This window comes from Dromaius novaehollandiae, chromosome 2, assembly GCF_036370855.1.
Source record: "Dromaius novaehollandiae isolate bDroNov1 chromosome 2, bDroNov1.hap1, whole genome shotgun sequence".
In the NCBI taxonomy this organism is placed as follows: Eukaryota; Metazoa; Chordata; class Aves; order Casuariiformes; family Dromaiidae; genus Dromaius; species Dromaius novaehollandiae.
The window spans coordinates 105148939-105169721 of NC_088099.1; the positions used below are offsets into that span (position 1 = coordinate 105148939).

Here is a 20783-nt window from a genome sequence, read left to right on the forward strand (position 1 = left end):
AACTTCATTAGCTTTAAGTGTAGATATGGTCAAAGCTTTGGATACTCTGATGAACCTCAAGAAAACAGAAGAAATTTGTATTTTGTTAGAATCAGGATACTACCTGATACTCCTTGCAACTGGGGAGGGTTTTGCACCTTTCTCTTTAGTACAACATTCAAAATCTCTCTCCCATGATTGTTCATTTCAAAAACAACACATACATTTCAATGTATTGTGGGGGTTTTACTCCTACACTTTCTCCTTGAAGGCCCTCTTTCCACCCCTGCAGCAATATCTCTCTGCCAAACCAGCCCAATGTTCTCCTCATATTTTAACTGGAGCTAACTGGATCCATCTGCCTTGTGACTCAGGGGTTACCCTGAGCCTTAGAGTAAAATCCATTCTTATGACAGGTCTCAGAGATTTCAACCCTAATTTAAGAGGATGCTGGTTTCTGTTAAAATTTCTATAATGGAAGTTTAAATTTTAGTGCAAATGTTCAGAGAACAATAAAAAGCTGAATGAGACACTTGGTGACACGTCTCTGTTAAGCAGTTTGAAGTCAGAGGTAAAGAACATATGGCTGTTGGCCTTTCCGTTTCATAGCTTGCTTGTTGTTATTTATGATGCTGAAAGGTCAGTATGCATTTTTACAGCTTACTACACTTTTGCTAAGGCCTGGACCTAAAAGCATGCTTTGGCATCACACAGATTATTGCTGTCTTTATGCATTATGATCCTAGCATTTACAAAGTTCTGCCAACAGAGATCTGAAATACTTAGGCACAGCTAGTGTTTAAAATGGGCACTAATGTGAGGAAGCTTTTCTACTTTTCCTTCCTGGCAGCCAAAAAGAAGTCAACATTTAATAAGCGGGACCTCCGAGTGGGTATGTGTGCGTGTGGGAACAATGTTCAAACAAATTGGTGCATATGATTACTTTTGCATCGGTAACTGAGGGATCACAGTGTCATTTTGATATAGGTTGGCCACTGGCATATTTTTAACCAAGGCACAAACAATATTATATTACTTCAACTGCTATTATAACACTGCTTACAATTAACTACTGCTGATTTAACAATGCTTGGAAAAAACAATACTGCATTAGTCTCCAAGGAATAAGATTCTTAAAAATCCTGGCAACTAGCTGAATGAAGCAATAAGAACAACAAAAATAGTGAAAGTGCTAAACAACTAAGGGGAACCAAATCTGGGCAACCATCTGTATGCCAAGGACCATGGGGACATGATTTTCATTTTAGGCAGTTCAGCTTTTCACAGAGCTCCAAGTGGTTTATATTGGTCTAAAAATCAGGATCAGTCCCCTTGAGCTCAGTCTTGCCTTTCTTCCTAAAATGCAGTCTGAACCGGCAATGAATATGAATAAATCATACATTCTGTGGGGTACAGCAGAATAAATGACTAGAAATGTGAGAAGCATTAGGTATGTCCTGCTAAACGCCTTAGCCTGGATGAATCACGGGTGAAGATCTTTTTGTTTCAGATGGGTATCAGGTTCTGAACTTCTCCATGCAGCACTAGAAGTCTTTCTTCCACACTCTCCAAAGGGCTGAAGTGCAATGACAAAGCATGACAGATCTCTTCAAATATTTAAGCAATAAAGAACAATGGTGTGAGACAATACTTTGAGATAGTGTTGCATGCAGGGAGTGTTTCTGGCCTTGAAGTCACCTCTAAAAGTGTGGTAACACTGTAGGGTGTCTCCTGCCATTGCATCATTCAAATATGAACTGGAAAAAACAAACAAAACAAAAACCTTTAAAGAAACTTATTTTCATTGAGGAATTACTAGGAAATGGAAGCTGGTGGAGGAAGGACTCTGTGATTCCTGCAGTTTTAATTCCCAGTTGACACCCATGTGTGTTTGAACAGGTGGCATTTTCTGAAGGAAAGGCAATGTTAAGGCACTGTACTTTCTGGTTGCTCACTTTACAGTTACTTCACCTTTCCAGTGAGCATGTCCCACTTTGGGGGTCATCTGCAGACAGCTACAGACAATCCCTGAAGCAAAGTGGATTTGAGTCACTTCCCCCCACACCTTGCACGGTCCTGTGCGTGCCTGCGGCTCTGACCCACGAGGTTCTCACAATCTAAAACCAGTGTAGACCCCTATGGTGAATCTAGCCAAGTATTTTAAATGTCTTGATTCTACTGAGCAAATATTTTCAGATATCGTCCTAACTCAAAAATTTTCCACGTTTGATTCCAAATGAATTTCTTCTGTAACAGTGTTTATATTTGGCTACCTGCCGAATCAAACCAATGGGTTTCTATGGAGCTACACTAGGAAGGAATTTGGCCTATTCTCTTTAAAATATATTGTGCTTGAAAAGATGTACCATATGATGCCAGCTGTCTGTATTTTATCTTAGCTGTTTTATATAAACAGGGCCTGTTGTCTAGTATGTTGAAGTATATTCTAGTGAAACTACTTCATGCAAAGTGGAAAAGAAACACTTCCCTTTCAATTGCAGCCATCTAACTGTGTTGAAATCCAAACACTCTGAATGGCACTGTAACCTGAAACGGCAGATACACAAGTTTAAATTATATGTCAAATTTGAAATAGATGCGCAGTGGATCATTTTGATTAGGAGAGTTGTATTTCATCTGCTCACAACTGAGGATTACATTAAATTCTTGTGCAAAGATGATTCTGACCGCACCTTACATTTGCCGAAATCGTTACAAACAACACCTACTATTCTAATGGAATTATTGCACGTGAACTGGAAAATAAACTGTGGCTATATCGTGGGTGTCCACTATTAAACACTTGGAAAGGCACACAGCATGAAGCCCCCATCCCTGTGGATAGCACTGTTATCTGATACAGCAAGACATGACACAGCCAATCATGGACAGGGAATAAATGTTTCATCAAACACCATAGGCACACCTAATAAAAGTAAATGCTGCGATGTCTGTTAAAGCATTATTTTTAAATTAGGCTTTTAAGCATGTGATGACCTAGCTCAGTTTTGCTGACATGATTCACTTCTAAGAGATGCAAGTTTACATCTTTGTCCAAAGTCAAATGCATATGCGTTTAGTGGATTTTCCTTTGCCACCTTCACACAATCAAACACATCTGACATTGTGCACTAAAGAACAAGAGCTGAACAGCGTGGCTATAGTAGGTTCAGACACTGGCTTGATTTTAAAGACAAGCATACAAAGTGGTAGGACTTCCAGGTATTTCAGATATACTGTAGACTGATCTTACCTGTTATACAGTTTCAGGAGCTCTAACACTTCACCACTGAACTAATTTCCTTCCCTAAAAACTGATTAAAAATTGTATGTAAAGGTAATTTCTGGTAGAGATGGGCTTTTTAAAGTCCTTAAACTGTCTTAAATTGGTATAACTTCTTGTCGTGTTAAAAAACCTCCACAGATCTTCCATTTAGCAGACTACACGTATATTAATGTGACAGAAAAATGCACCCTGTATCAGAGTCACATGAGGATACAGTCATGCAAAGAGATATAATCAAAGTAATAAAATGATACAAGCATGTTTTAGCACATTTCTGTTTCACCTTTCAGGTTGACTGAACATCAGCTGCGTAGCTAATGAAAATAAATTGCCTGGCTTCAGTCTTCATTAGCTAATGAAGTATGCTATGGTGATACAAAGCCTTCGGAGTGTGCTAAATGAGTTTATTTCTTAGAGTATCAAGAAGTCAAAAAACCTTAGTATCACAATAGAAAAATATACCAGGCAATATTTACACAGGAATTGGTATGAAGAAAAGATATGTTATTGAACTGAAGTTTTAGTACATCAATAATGCTCTTTATAAGGGTGCCATGGGAAGAGCTGGAATGTTCCTTATTGTTAGTAAATGTATGTACAGGTAAAACAAAATGATTTCCTGCAATACTTTCTTTTGATTCTTCAATTGTTATTTGTAAATAATAAATAAATAAATAAGGCTTGCAAAATATAGTTGTCTGTGCACTCTTAACTATCAGATACAGACAGAAGTGCTTCTACTTACAGAGAAAGTGCTTGAAGAAAATGGACCTGAATTATTCAAACACCTCTGGCATCAGAACAAAAGATCAACATCAATTTTAGTATTTATTTGCAAACATGCATTCCTGTATGACTATTGTATGTATGATGTCAGCATGCTTTTACATCGTAAAAGATATGAATGACTTAGCATATAAAATAGTCCCAAGTTGTCATCAGGAAGCTATGATGGTCATTCCCCCTTTTAATTTTCCACATAAAACATCGACAGTCAGAATGGTTCTGGAGCAGACAGCTATGCAAACAGAGTGGCAGTGGGAAAGTCCTCCTTTTGAACTCATGTGAGATAAAAGATAATTATACTGGCTGCATTTTTTTTTTAACTGCTTGCTTAGCATACAAATACTGCAGCCAGAATGAGGCCTGTTGTCACCCTCTTAGGCAGACAGGTACAGACTGTAGAAAGTACACAGTTCCTGGCCTGTCGGCTTGGATTAAGCTGGATCATTACATGTTGGGACCTGCACAGTTTTTGGGACACACCTTTGTATTAATGCCAAGGGTGGCAATACGCTCCACTTCATGTAAGTTAGATACAGCCCTCAGGCTTCTGGCAAGCTGTCAGGGCAGGCCACAGTCCTCTTATGAAGATAATACTACTGTGGTATTTTACAGAAATCAATCAAAATGTTGCAGCCACTTTAGTGTCATCTGCAGCGTGTGGGATCCCCTAACCTAGAATTCTTAAGTATGATTAAGAAATATATATTTATTGCTGCCACATGCACAAATACACCAAAGAGCTGGAGCTGTGTCAATAACTTTTCCGGAGTGAAAACTGAAAAAAAGATAAATGGAAAGACTTGGGACTGGATTTTAAATATATTGTGCAACAGGTTAGTGGGACTACTTCCACCACTGGCAAACAACCAAAGTCCTGAAAAACTGTCTTGCTCACTACAATTTTCTGTACCTTCTGGTAGTCTATGCGTGATATGGTAGGTTTATAATTTCTTCTTGTTTTTTTTCCCACGCAAAGTTCTCTAATATCACAGTGGGTTGTCATGGGAATTAGCATGCTACTAAATGAGAATGGTAAATAACTGCATTTCCAAATGCTATGTTCAGCCGCCAGATGTATTAGTGGATTTGGCAGCATTTGCCAACTCCTTTGCACATGAATAACCCTACTCGCATGATTTAAACAAACGAAACTAGGATAAATGAGATTAATTTGCCAATAGCAAATTACATTCTATTTAAAAATATGAATAAACCTGTACCAAATCCACATGCTTTTGTACGTTTCCCATATAATTTACATGCGCTGAAACACTAGACCAGACTATCCAAGAGTACAGGCTGTGCTACGCCCAAGTAGCTGAAAGCGAGAGGAGCGTCCTGGAGAAGGGGTACTTTCCTGAGAGTCTGGAGATTACAGAAGGGGATGCAGCAGGGACCTGGCCCAAGGTGAAGAATCATCCATGAATCTTCCATGCAGCTGGTGCCATTTTGGAGTGGAGAGAATTGTGTATTAGTTAGAGCAGCCTTTGTCAACATGCCCAGCCCAGACTTCGGGGAACATAAAGCTGGATTAACCTACTCTTGTAGATTTTGTTACAGATTTAGTCATAGCTGGAGATTATGGTTATTCTATCCAATGGAAGACAGACTCTCTGCCAGAAACACAAACCTAAATGAGTTATTTCTCATAATTGTCTCCTTTGATATATCACATATATTCAAACTGGTCCTCTAAGCTCCATTTTCTCCTTAATTACTGCATTCTTAATTTGCTATATAAAACCAGTGTAAGTATGGTACTTCAGCTCTTACTAATATGTTCAAAGAGACTGAGGATTTTTTGATTAATGTAACATTCTACTTCAGTGTCCCAAATACCCTGTTAAAAAAGTTCCTAGTCCCCTTCCTAACACCTCGATATATCTTCCCTTTAAGAAGTCCAGATCTCTCCTCATCCTCCCTTGGCTTTTTTACTTCCTTCTTTGCGTGGATCTTTTCTACTTGCCATATCCCCTTATAAATCACCTCCTTTTTATCTACCTTCTGTCCCTCATATGTCTTTCTTTTACTCTCTATTCCACTACTCCAACTTGGATTTGCAGACTTCCACATGTTCTTCCCCTTTCCCATCTCTCTGAAGTGATTTTTTACTCCTCCCTTATCCATTGGGATTTCTCCCCCACCCTAGATTTTGTCGCATCATCCTTATATAGAAAGATCATGTGTTAGCTACTCTCCCTCCCAAACGCTAAGCCTTCAACATGGGGTCCAACACCAGTGGAGGCAGAGGGAGCAGGATGGCTGCCTTCTCTCCTTGATCCGTCATCCTGGAGGAGACACTTGGGGCACAGAAATAAGAAAAAGGGTCAGCGGTTCTCTATACTTGGTGCTGACAGCCCTGGGCTAGACCATCCTTTCTGAAGATGGTTGCATGGAACAGACCATCCATCACATCTCTCTACAGAGAAGTGGTAACTGAGAACGCAATGACTCCCTCTAGTGATGAGTCTTTCTACACCTTTCAGGTCCACCAAGATTTGGGGATGAATGATGGCCTCCATCGGCTAAGTCAACTAACTTGGGGGTGGGCAGAAGCATCCTTCTCTTAAAAGAGAAAAAGGCCAGTTTTAAAGATTAGGAGCACTTATAATGAGGAAAATTATATTCTGGCTATTTAGAAACTTCTTCTTGAACTACAATAAAAATAAATAGCAGAAAAGTGATGTCATATCTGACATTGTTGGTGTGGAAGCCCCCAGTAGGAAGTATTGTAAACCATTTCCCAATCTGTTTTTATACAGGCCTAGGAATTAAAAAGAAAACTTTAGTGTTTAATGCTTAAACTAAATGTTTAATTTTGAACATCTCCATAGAGTCACACTGCAGTGTGGAGGTTGCAGTTAAAAGCCCAAATTCCTTCATCTTCCTGACATTTAATCTACAGTATAACAAAAACATTTTGAAACTAATGTAGAAATAGTTCTAACTGGAGCATTAACATAATTTACTTCGGTCGTGTTCATCAGGATCATTTATATGTTACACATGTGATGTGTAAATATTCACCCTCCCTATACATATACAGTTGGACTTTATATATTACATATAAAAACACTCCCTTGCAAAGTATGATTCATCGGTTTAACAGTTGGTGTTTTAGCTTTTTCAATATGTTCAAAAGCAGTTTATACATTTAGATGTATGATGTATATAATCATTACCGCTTTAAGTAGGGTCTCATACCATCTGCAAGAGAAGAAACATCTCATGAGCTAACCTAAGCACTGAAAACTACTGATACAACGCAAGGTTGTGGAAAAACTGTGAGCCAAGCTTTGGCTGGCTGTTTTCTGTGCCATTAGAAAGTGTTTTACCGTATGATTTATAATTATGCACAGTAAAAAGTACATACCAAGATAAAAAAGGCTGAAATTCTACCCACTATTGTGAACAAGAGCTAATCTTGCAATGGGATGTGTCTCAAACTGGGAAAAGGACAGTGTCACCTCATGGTCAGAGAGCAGGACTGGGAGTCAGATCTATGGTCTGTCCTAACACTAATTTGTGGGCAAGCTGTCCAACCTCCCTGCGCTTTGGTTTCTCAAAAACAGTGGCAAATTTTATCATAATGTGTATGCTTACGCTTACTTAATGAGTGTCTGAAAAACACAGCGTTCTGCTGACTGTCAAGAATTATTACTATTTTCATTTGACATAAAGAGCAGGCACCTCCAATTGAATATACATCATTGAATATCATCAGCAAAGGCAAAGTGGAAGCACAGTATAACGAACATCCTCACACAAACACAGAAACAGCTTATATGCAGAGAAAACAGGGAAAAATATATACCTCTACTCAGAGTAAAGCCTATGCCATACAAGATTACAAGGGCTTGTAGGCTGACATAAGACATGTGAAATGTCCTGGGTGTATTGGCTCCCAGATTGGCTGTCATGGATCTTATTAATGTTCTCACTCACAGAGAGCCCACCTGCATGTTCTGTTTGAGATATAGGAGAGTTTACTCCTTTTTTGGGTGACAGAGGCAACCAAGAACCTCTTCTCCTGTTTGATGTGAAACCAAAGCAACATTTCATGGGTTCTCTGCTAAGAACAGCTAGGCCAGATAGTCACTAATCTCCTTGGCTTTGAGGACTTTGCTGCCTCAATGTAAGCCATACACTTTTGGGGAAAAAAGACCCTGTTGATTTTTTTGTGCCAAGTGGTTCATCTAATCACAGATAATGCCAATCAGATTCATTGCATTTAACTTGATGCTATTTGGGGGGTGGAGGGTGCATACTTGATCATCTCTAAGAACAGCACATCTCATTTAGCACCAGGAGAAGCTTGAACACATTCAGTAAGAATTAAATATTCTGAGATTTTATATGGCAAAATTAAAGACTTTTTGCTAAATGTGTGAAAACTACAATTTTTTTTCAAAGTCTCATAACATGGTCAAATCTGCAGTGATTTTCACAGGATAAAAAAAAAGCATATATCAATGACATACAGGCCACAGCCCTGCCAAATTTTAAGCCCCCACTCCAGAGCACAGTATTACAGATGTCTATTGGCAACAAGCCATTTCAATTTTTTCTTTAACAATTATTGGGAATGATTTTGGTTGACATTTTCCAAATTCTTCATCTTGGGTAGACACTTAACATGGAAAATTTCACCCAATGTGGATCAAAATCCAGAAACTTACTGGCAAAAGAAATCAAAATGATATAATAGGAAATGCTGGAAGCTTAAATGATAGAAAGGCAATACCTTTTTGTTGACAACCTGATTTGGCTAGCAAAAACAGACTTATTCTGTATGCACAAGTCTTCTTCAGGTCTGAATCAAGAGCAACAGACCAGTCATGACTATGGTTAAAATCCCTCAAGATATCTTGGGTCTCTACCTTCTCCTAAAAAGGGTGTACTTTGGGGCCTGCCTGGCAGTAACCTTGGCTATTTAGGTTGCTACACACAAAATTGGATGGTACAAGACAGGAAATATATTATTAAACACTATGCTATTCTCAAAATAGAAGACCAGCCCAGTTCATTAGTCTGTCTACCAGATTTCCTCAGTGTCATCCTGGGTCACACAGTACTGACTGATGGCAATGCCTGACCAGCAGTGCGCTTCAAATGTATGTACTAAGAGAACTGTAAAACCTTGGCCTGGCCCTGACATTCCCCCCAAAGCCCTCATAATGGCTCGTACTCCTCCATTCGAGGAAGATGTCTCTATCCAGGTTATGCTGGAGAAAGGCTCTTCATCAAGTGAATTGATAGCAGGGGTGATCAAAGTCTGGCATTTGTACCTTATCTATCTGGGATCATAATTCAGGAATGAAGCTGCCCTTTGGTTTGCTCCTCCCTGCCATTAAATTACATTCAATCGCTGCACAGGGAATGTAGCCCATGCGCTAGCAGCCAGATGTTATCATTACAGGCCTTTACTTATAAACTGATGCTGAAACCTGAGTGGTTGATGAGACTAGCTAAGCAGTTGTACCTTTGACCTGATTGCATTAAACTTGCCCTATCAATTTAAGCTTAGTATAAACACCATTTCCCAGAGTCCCTCATGACTTCAGTAGTGAGAAGAAGCTGACTAAGCCTAAACATTTTTTAACAGCAATCTTGTCTTACAACACCAAGGGGATTTGCCATGTATCTGGGGCTTTATAAAACCATATGAACATGCTGAAAGAATTAAAGTCCTTTAAAAAAGCCAAATTGATGGTGACAGTCCTTTTAGAAAATCAGTTTGTAGAATGTCAGCACAAGACGAGTTGGAAACAGGACTAAAACAGTTTTCAAAAATGCAACAGATTTGTGTTTGTTTCACACAGTTGTTCCTGAATTCTGAGTTTTAGAATTCAAACACAAAACAACACAAAACCTTCCAAACTTAATTCACCACCAATTAAAAAGAACTCTCTCCCCAACACTTCCCTATTCAAAGTCCTTTCAGATATATCACTCATCTGAGACTTTCCACAGAATATGGAGCATCTTTACCCTGCCATTTCAGAGTTATTTTTAATAAAGCCTGGTATCTTTCACATTCAGGATAATCAAAAGTTTCTATGTAGCAGCACACAAGCTATAGCATATGGTATAGCATATGGCCAACAAAGCTTGGCTAGACTGAAAAAAAGGGTTACATGCTTATAACTGTAAAGCATAAGAATGAAAGTAACATTACATTGAAGACAGCTGTATTATTTTCTACAGAACAATAAAGTGGTGGTTTGGTGCTGCACGTATTGGTAAAATAACAGGAGATAAACCAGCAGTATCTGGATCTTCACCTTGCCAGTGCCCTGGCCCTGACACAGAAAAACAGACATGAAGTTAAGCAAATGAGTATTCCTACTGATTTCAGGAGGAGTGCAGAAGCTTTGCAAGACTGTATCTCTGGCCCACAATTAGAAAACAAAAACACCTAAAGAAATATCCAAGAGTGGCACTCATTTTAAAGCAGAAACTTTGTCATCTGTTGATTATACTATCATAACAGACCACTGATCGGAACTGCTGCCAGCAGTGCAAAGAGGAAGTAGATTAAACAAAATGTAGTAATTTCAGACCTATGGATATTCATGCAGAACATGACTCAAAGTACTGAAACACAAAGCACACATGAAACAACAAAAAAAAATACTAACTTGTTTTACTCTTTTGAAATCGAACAAAGAAAGAATATGCACGTAAAACACAAACAAACACAGAAATAAACAGTCCAAACAACAGCTACTGCTACTTAAATAATAATGGAGCAGATTTTTCAAGACCTAAATTACCTGACTTGCTACCTCAGTTACGCCAAGCAGCAACGGCATCTGACTTTTGTTAAATTAAACAAATGCCATTATTCCACTGTGGGAAGAAAAGAAGTACCTGGTGCATAACTGTACATAATACAGAAGAAGTAAGCAGTCTAGAACTTGATACTGAGGCCTGTTGTGATTCAAATTAAAACAGGGTTATTTTGGGCAAGTAAGTAAAATACATGTTGAAATGATGAAAGCTAAAGCCAACATTAAAACAAGACCTAGACAAATAGTTTGCCTTGCAGAAAGCATCTCTGTTTCTTTTTTTTCCTTTTGGGACCAGATGAGACAGAACAGACCCAGTCTGTTCAGACCCATCTATAAGTATCCATTCAGAAAGAGAAAAAAAAAGAAAAAAAATTACCATTTTTTTCATCCAAACTTTCTAAAATAATGTCAGTTTACCTAGCCATGCCCTATCACTACAAAAGATGCTTCTGCCTCATAGTTTGCAGCACAATGTGGAAGCATTTGATACCAAGAGTGATCGAGCTGTGACATGATAAGGCGCAAAGTGGGCTATTTTATTCTCCCAGAAACTAGAGTAACAGCTAAGCTGGAGAAAATGAGGAACAGCAGAGCAATAATAAAATGTATAAAGGAGGGATGACAACAGCTCATGAAAGAGGAAGCATTAGGCTGGCATGAGGTTACTGGTGTGGTTCATCATTATCAGTCTTAGGAATCATTGCCGACACTTTCTATAATATCACAAATATAAACAAGTTGAAGAAATTTGCTGATGGCTTAAGTTTGAGAAGCATCAGTATAGAGAAGGCTCAGATTATCAGAAAGAAAGAACTGGCTGAATATGAGGGCTGGAGTCACAGAAAGGAGTTGATAGTCAAAAGGAAAAAGTACAAGATAATTCATTGGAGACCAGTAACAAAAGACTCACTTTAATTTGAAATAATTGGCATAAAGAACCTGGAGGTATCAGTTGGTCACATCATTAGTGTGATGCAACCATGAAAAGGGAAATACAATCTTAGTATGCATAGTAAGAAGTGTTTCCAGACAACATAGGGAAGTATTACTGCTACTGTATAAGACAATGACTATGGGTCTTTTATTTCAAATACTGTGTACACTTGTAGTAGTGCTGTTAAAGAAAACAAATTGGAATTGGAGCACGTACACAGAAAACTTATAAAGATGTCCAAGGGGATGCAGAAAGTATCTTATGAGAACACAGAGAAGAATTTTGCTTGTTTAGCCAGCCATACTTAGGAGGTGGATACGACTGCATGCTATGCGGTCACTGGGGAGAAGAGAATATAGCATCACCTGAGGAAAGAATGATCTAAGTGAAGGCCAATGATGTAAAGGCAGATGCATACAAAGTCCAAAAGCCAATAAGGTGGGAGATTAGAAGAAAATTCCTAAATGTAAGGCCAAGCAGGTTCTGGACGGCTACCCAATGGGATTAACTGGGACTAACCATCCTCATGACTTCTAATGTGCAATTAATGAAAAGAGCTCTGTGATTTGATAAGCACACTAGTAACAGAGTGCAGGTTCCTTCCAACTCTGACTTGCTGTTAACAGCACAGCCATAACATGAGCATCAGCATCTGGAAATGCTCTTCTTCTTCTTAATGATTTAATATCTTAAATTTATATCATACTTCTCATCCCAAAGGATCCCAAAGCCCTTAAAAAATTGAAATTGACATGCAGGCCATGAAGAGAGGGCTTCATTCGTACAGAAATATAGCTATGGCACAGGTGAGAGGCAGCAGCTGTTTAAAGTGTGGTTATACTCAAATTATAAAGAAGTGTTTACATTTTGTAATGGGAAGACCGAAGTGGTCTTCTGGGGGAGAAAGTATTTTCACTGGAAAAATATAAGTACTCTGTATTTCCTATTTTCTAATTCTCTTCTCTGGGCAGGAGTTCTGCTGGGTCCTGCTGTTGATGTCACGGAGGGACCACAGCACAGCAATTCTAGTAGAATGAAGGCAAAAATATCTCCCTCGTTCATGCTTCTACTACCCATGAGAAGGATTATGCTATGTATAGAGTAAATCCATCACTATACTCTTATTTCAGGGACTTTCCTACCTTCCTCAGGGGATATATCGCATAAGACTTGACCAAATGAATCACTCTAAATCAAAGAGGATACTAAAGTTTGTTTGTGCAGGACCCCTCAATGGGTGAGACAAATGCAGGCTATCTTTCCTGCAATGCAATAGCTGTATGCATTAAAAACCAAAAACGCAGATATATAATCAAAAAGAACCTTTGCATGCCACATGCAAAGGCTTGGCCAGCTGTCAAGTCTTCAAAAATCATGAGTAATTCTCCAAAAACCACAAGATTGGCCTAAGATTAGATTGATGCTAAACTCCCTCCCCCTCGACTTTGGGATTGTTTTGATTTATCTATGTTAACAGAAACTGAGAAATCATTTTTTAAATAAAGTCACTAATTCTAATCAGACTCTGGATAAAATGTAGACAACACATTTAGAGCTGTCGTAGGTGGCCACCCTTCACCAAAAGTGACTGCAATGAAGTGTTTGAGCTTATAAAAGCAGTAGCTTATAAGTTAAAACTTAACACCATCAGACTCTGTTTGGTTTTGGCAAACGGTCAGGACAGGAGATTGTTTTTGCGGTCATCCCATTATCAGATATAAGTGATAAAAGATATACAGAAGTAAAGTCAGTTCACTGTAAAAAGAAATCCCAACTCACTCGTGATTCTTTCTGGCTAAAAAGCAGCAGTAACATATAGAAAATGAAAAGAAAGAATGATTGTTACTGGTAATACCTAAAATACCAGGCAAGTACTAGCTATCATAGGAACAAGGGCTATTGTTCTGGAAGCTTCAAAATGAGCAGCAAAAACAACAAAGAAAGAAAAAAACCTCTTCTTGAAGAGTTTACAATAAAAGCTCAGCATACTTGAGTGTTCAGAACTATTTGAAATCATGATAAGAAAGAACCAATGACATTTAAATGTTGGAAAGAGCTTTCTAAAAATAAGCCAAATAAGGAAATTTCCCTTCTAATTGTAAGGAATGAAATTTCCTCTAAAGAACAGTTGAATAGCCATAGATGATCATTTTATCTGTGTCTGTTTCTACTTTTTTTTTCTCCTTCCTTTATTCTGCATTCCATAGCTCCAAATGAAAAAGTCATCCACAGGTCACACCACTGCCTGAGGTGTTACTTAAACAATTTAAAAAAATGTATCTTCATACTGGCTACATACCCAACCTGTGTAGGTTGGATTTCAGTGGAGGGTTGTTATCTGAAGCCCCTCGCTCCCCGCTGCCTCCTCGCCCCCCCATCCACTTCATGCTCCTCTCTCCCACTCGCCGAAGACTGGCTTGCACTGGACTGCCTGGCTGCCACAGCACAGCTGTGGGGCTTTGGGAATTTTCAGACAAGCTCACTCATTTCCAGGAGGCTCTCGGCCCAACGAACGCGGGCTTCGGGGATGACTCCAGGCCATGGGTTCACCCTAAGTAGCTGACGCAGGCTTCCTTGTAAACAGCAGCCGGGGATGCGAAGGCCGTAACTGCGGTACGAACCGCTGTGTCGCTCGGCCAACCACCAAAGAAAGCTTTTGCCGACCAGAGCGTTTGCTCCTTTGAGGCCAGTGGCAGGTTTATCTTATTTTTTGGCATGCGTGAAGAAGGCGTATTCAGGAGCAATTAGAAAAAAATGACCATGAGGAAAAAGTAAATCTTCCTCTGCCCTAAAAATGAATTAGTATTAATCCCATCCCCCTTTTTCCTTCTTGCGTGACAGAATAATTCAAGACGCATAGCAAAGATATTAAGTGTGGCCTGCTCCTTTTCACAGGCTGCCAAAAGTTGCCTCAGTTTCCCCTGTGCTGCTGCAGGCACCGTCTGAGAGAGGGGTAAGGAAAGGCTGCCCCAGGCTGCTGGACCTCCGACAGGGCTCTTTTTACTTTTTCTCACCAAGGGGCTGCAGGGGCCCCACTGGCCTTGAGCGAGGGCTGCCCCAGCCTGTAACCCAGCATCCCCAGGAGCACGGCAGCCCGCTCTGTGGGTGAATGCCCACCCACGCCTCCGTTTTCCCTTCCTCCCGCTCCCTCCTAGGACACTGGGCGAAAAGCTGTATGCTGCGACCTTGTGCGCTGGTGCTTTGCTTCAGAAATGCGCCTCTTGCCCCCTGGCCCCTTTTCCTCCCGGGCTCCAGGGGACGGAGGAACAATAGGACAAGCGTGACTCTGTCCCAGTGCTCTGAGGTGCCTCCCCTGGGGTGATATTTCTCCACAGTGCCTCAGCTGCTGCCAGGCGAAAACTGTGGCGTGTTTAGAAAGCTCCCACCCGCCAATATTTTACAGTCGGGACTCAAAATAAAACAGGATTTTGGCAGCTTTGCCAGGTATATGTGTTTTGCCATCCTGGTGAAAGTTCACCCAAGTCTGGTCAACTCAGAGGCCTTTAAAAAAAGAAAAGGATCAGTCTGCACATGCCCAGCAGAGACCTGATAGAGCCTGATAGCTTAAATTTCTGGACAGTCCAACCTCACTCGAACATCTTACACGCTCTGGTTATTAGCTAGACAAAGCAAGAAGGTAACCTCTCTCCTGACATACAAAGGAAAGGCCCAAATTAAGATTCTGCAATGCTTGCATTACCTAGCTTCTGGATATTTGGCTTTGTACCGCAGTAATGTTTTTTTTAACTCATATGTAGTTTCTATTTTTTCGTTTGTGTTTTTTAGTGTATAATACTCTGTGTATATAGACAGACAGACAGGCAAGCAGTTTCTGTTTTGTAAAGGAGATTTCTGCATGCTCTGTTTGCATTAAAAAGAATCCATATTCAAGAATGAACTAGCAGGCAATTCGGTTTGTGCGTATGTAATATAACTGAATTGAAAGGGGAAGAGAGGAAATCAGTGATTTTGCCTGAGGGAGCAATCATAAGCATAAACAGAAGAGGAGAAGGAAAAAACAGACTAAAAAACCATTTTAAAATCTTCATTTCAGAACTAGCGAAAGAAAAGTAATACCAAACCATCAATTACTGATGCACATAAATATTACTTAGAACATAACATTTTAAAATTTAAAAAGCAAAATAACTTGGATCTAATTTTAAACTGGTTTTGCATGTTGTAATGCGATTGATGTCAGCAGAATAATTTCCAGGTTATAAATTTGTTAACATACAGTTAGTGCAAGGTTGCAATACAGTGGATGAGAATCACTTTGAAATCACAGTAAGAGATGGAAGGCTATATCCTAATGTTGAATAATCTGCCAGGAGATGATTTGCTTTCTGCCTACGCATCCAAGCTACATATTAATTAATGCTACTGCAGAGACTGTCATCTCCTAAGGCATAACGCAAAATAATAATATTCTAAGATTAATAATTAATATTCTCTCTCATGAATACTGTTCAAATAAAAGGATGTTGTATTTTAATACACAAGTTTACCAAGACAGTGCAAAACACAAAGCTCTCATTTTACTTGTTGTTCTTATGCCGATCACAGACAATGATCTGCAAATACCTTTAAGCTGATGTACAAAGATAGGTGGTTACATATTTAAAAAAGCAATAGCAACCTCCTCAGAAGTGTAATTTGGCTGCAGTTCAAAAACCAAAGTAAACAGCCTGGACACCCATCTTAAACATGGCATATTCACTCTTTCAGCCAACAAAAGTTGGTAAAACAGTCCTTAGCAGTCTGGTTTTGCTTTCTTGGATGGACACACCGACACGCAGCATCAATAATTAAATACACTGCAATAGCCTTGGATGAGGCAGGGTCAGAAAGGAGCACCTCTGCACCACAGGCACCTCTGGACAGCCAATTTACATGCAGCTGGCCTGGCAGCATAACTCCCTCATGGCTCCAGGTAGCTGTAAGAAGACGTACAGCTCTTGCAGTCTCCTGTGTTGAAGCCACTGAAATGACATCCAAAGTCAAACATTAGCAGCAATCCTGAACTTTGGGAAAGCCCTGAGAGCTCAGCTCCAGCTGGACCATAGTCTGCTGCTCAGCCCCAGAGCCAGGAGGTGATGGCTGAGCATGGGACAAATACTAGGTCACAGAAACTAAGCTGAATGGAAAGGGGGACAAAGACTCAAAGCTCGGTTGTTACCTATGTAAACTAGGGCTGCATTCATTACTTAAGAACGAGGAAGGACATGGAAGGACTACATTCGTATCAGTGCAACAACAAACAGAACTGGGAACAGTGTGTTGACCTCACAGGGCAAAATATGGGTAGGAACATGGAGCCGAGGATGTTCTGTTAGGCTCAAGTACTCACAGAAATAATGCAGGAATTAAAACTATATGGCAAAGAAACCACTAACTTATGCAAAGTGAGAGGGCAAACTGAAGAATGAGTACCAGACACTGATGTCATGGGAGAAGACAGTAGACCCTAGAAGAATTGCATGGCAAGCTAAACCTAAGAGAAGTCAGATTCATATGATATTTAATACGATAATTTCTTGCATGGTGACAATGACTTTTAAAATGAAAGGCAGTTATAGTCACAACAGTACAGGCAAATGTAGCACTCTAAAGAAACTGGAATTATAAAGATGCCAAGGAGGAAGCCTCTGTTTGCCTGCTACCGCAACATCTATAAAACAAAGGACATCTTGAGATCAACAAAAACTGGCACATCTGATGTGCCAATACTGTTACAGAGGTCAGGAATATGATGAAAACTGGAGGAGACATTGCCTGCAAAAACTGGCTGAGAGGAATATAAAGGACTTGAAAAACACAGCAAAAAGAATTCACAGACAACTGAAAGACCAGAATGAGAAATAACATGGTCTCAGAAGATCCCCAAAAGCCAATACCATTCTTGGATCAAGAATGCTACAATGCCTGGTGTGATACACTAAGGTTCCTAAGGAATGAAAAATAAAGGAAAATTGAACAAACAGCGGACAGACGTGATGAAGAATGACATGTAATACAAAGGTTCAGACATGAACAAAGCTGTGAATCTGACAGAGGGCAGAAAACAGTGGCAAGATTTCATTTACATTCACTGCTACCACAAACAGTAATTGAAATAAACAAACAAACAACCCCCTGCTCAATTATTCCGACCAGTTAATTTAGAGTTGTTTGTTTGTGGCAGAAGACCTAGATCTCTTGTTGACATAACTGAAATCATGCCAGTTAAAGGTTAAATCCCGCCTGCTAGACATAGCTCAGGCTATGCTGCATTATGTTTTATGTTTCAGAGGAAACTCAGGCCTCAGAATACCCCTCAGAGATGTCATGACTGGTATGAGTGATTCATACTCGCTGCTGCATGCTTCATCTGAACCCCTCCTGCAATCCCTGCTTCAACAACACCATGATCATGGCTCATGAAGCCTCAGGATCTCATGTACCCTGCAGCACAGGGATTACAGTTTCTCCTCATCCTGAGTCAAATAGGATTTATCTTTGCATTCCCTCCACCGTATTTTAGTGTGGCTCTAAGTTACTATTCAAACTTCCTTGCTTTCTTCCTCATCCCTTTTATAGGTAACAGTACACCACACGCACTGTGCATTGGCCAGAAACAAATGTAATATCAGAGTAATATTCAATACTGTATTTGATTGAGGAATCATGTCATGCCTTATCAACTAAATCAAATTTTTACCTTGCAATTTCCTGTTTCTACTTACAAACTTCTGATGCATGCACCTTGTTTTGTACTGTGAAATATGACTGGGCGAATACATCTCAGTTTTCTTGCAAGTTGCTAAAAATAGCAAAGAATATCTGACTGTATCTTGCCGTACCTCAGTCTGGTGAGTAGTTCATCTGAGAAGCCTCCTTGGAGAGAAAAGGACAACTCCCATATTTTCATGGTGGATCTGTCAGCGGGTGTGATTCACCATTTCCCCATTCCATATTTATGCCAGTGTAATTAAGTCAATGCGGGTTAGGGGTTACATCAACATAAAACTGAAGTGCATAATGCAAAGGCAAGTCAGATCCCACATGCTACAAAATGTTAAAGGACCGTTTCATAGCAGGAAGATGAGAGCTTGGAACTTGCTTATCAGAAAGCATATGTGCTTCAAAGTGATTCCCAATCATTTTGGAACTGCCATTACAAAATCAGTATAAGTTCTATTGTTAGTGAGATCATACTTGGGCAGGAAACATGCCAATACAAACCTCCTGGAAGATACTTCATATTTACTCTTGAACAATGGTCTTTCAGAGGGAAAAAATATAAGATTGACAATGGACTACATTGTTCTTTGATGTTGCAGTATGGACAAATCACAGGTATATTACGTAAATACCTGTCAAACTGACAATTAATATCAATTAGTCTTTAATCTGACATATTACATGGGGTGCAGCAATGCAAAAACTGTTCAAAGTAGATTGTAGATATATACCCTTCAATTAGACGTGAGGGAGGAGGAAATTCTATTCGCTGGGAAAGCACAGCATTTAACTCCTCAATTGCTAGAGATCTCTACAGGTGAAATTTATCCTTGTGAAGGTGGCCAGTCCAAAACTTTTTTGAGTCCTGTTGATTTCAGAAGCTTCAGTGGGATTTAAGTAGTCAGAAAGACTTGTTCGTCCTCTCTCTGCAAACGCACATACTCAAGGGCACACGATGTTTATCAGCTTCTTCCTTTGACACATAAAAAGGCCACATTAGAGGAAATTAGAGAGAGAGCTCTCTGGATAAGATCTCCTGAAACATTCACTTTGGAATCAGCAAGTAAGAGGAAACTCACAAAATTTAAATTCAGCCTGAAGAAGCCATGCAGGAAATAAAAAGAGACACTTTCATGGTGTGTCTCAGAGCTGGAACCTAAGTGGATCGGGAGAACATAACACACTACACCCAGAACTGCAGTACACTACTCTCTCCTCAAAGTCAGAAACTGCAAATATGTCACCAAAATTAACTCAAAAGATCATGCTGCAATAGAATATCTGGGGGTTAATCAGACTCGGAAGTAAAACACATGGCAGACACATTCTCAGCAAGATTCTCATGCAAGTGAACAATTACTGTCATGACTTATACTTCAAAACAAAGCAGCCATGACTATAATATTTTGTGACATACAACCAATACATGAATGAAGCAAAAAGCACGCTACTTGCTCTCCTTCCAGAGTAAGCATCTAACCTGTGTCATATTATTTCTACTGTTCCATAGCTTTCCTTCACACACACTGCAATTTCAACATGCAATTTTTAATTAATCTTTTCATTTTATTTATTATCTCATGCATTCCCTCCAAAGTAGGATGCCATTTCAATTTTTATACAGCCCACTATTTACCTATGCTGTGTAAAGTTTTTTTGATACATGGACTTTTCAGAGAGCTGTCTGAAAGGAACTGCTTACACAACTTCTTGTTAGTCATGAAATATGCAGATAGAATTCTGCTTCTTATCAACTACCATGAACTAAAAATTCCAGTGATTTGACATCTCACTAGCCAAGCTTCAAATTCATGTGATGGTTCCAAATGCCAGCATTCATCAGGATATCATTAAATCAGCTGATACACTCTGTGACAGAGATTTGCAAAAGAATTACACTTTCAAATAACTCTACTCACATTTAGCAAACATTAGACATAAACTCAATAATTTAAATCAGGGCTGAACTAGATGATTATTACTGAACATCTTCCCTTTCATGCGAGAAGACCTATTCTTTTATCCAGTGATTTCGTATTCAGAGACAATGCTTAATATTTCTTTCTGAACCCAAAGATTGTAATAACTGTACCTTTCTGCTCAGAAGGAGCAAAAGGGGAAATGTCAGGGAAATAAATAATAGTTTTTAAAAAAAAAATAAAAGAAGAAAAAAGGAATGTGGCTCCCTTCAACTAATTGATAGTTTTTACTAGATTAAAACTAGATTAAAACAGGAGTAACACAAGAAGTTCATACCTGAACAGGAAAGCCACTGTTATTC

At 39.4% G+C, this 20783-nt stretch overlaps 1 protein-coding gene across 3 annotated transcripts in view; it reads right to left on the reverse strand.

Annotated features, from left to right (window-relative positions):
• The window catches only part of GMDS (GDP-mannose 4,6-dehydratase), a 433675-nt gene that overhangs the window by 21577 nt on the left and 391315 nt on the right, over positions 1-20783 (reverse strand). Inside the window, exon 10 of one of the 3 annotated variants that reach the window (XM_026114912.2) lies at positions 15811-16761. The exons of the other annotated variants lie outside the window; for them this stretch is intronic. Within the exon in view, the coding sequence (XP_025970697.2) occupies positions 16669-16761 (93 nt within the window). The 3' untranslated portion in view covers positions 15811-16668. Of the gene's footprint in view, positions 1-15810; positions 16762-20783 lie in introns of those variants that run through there. 3 annotated transcript variants of the gene reach the window in all.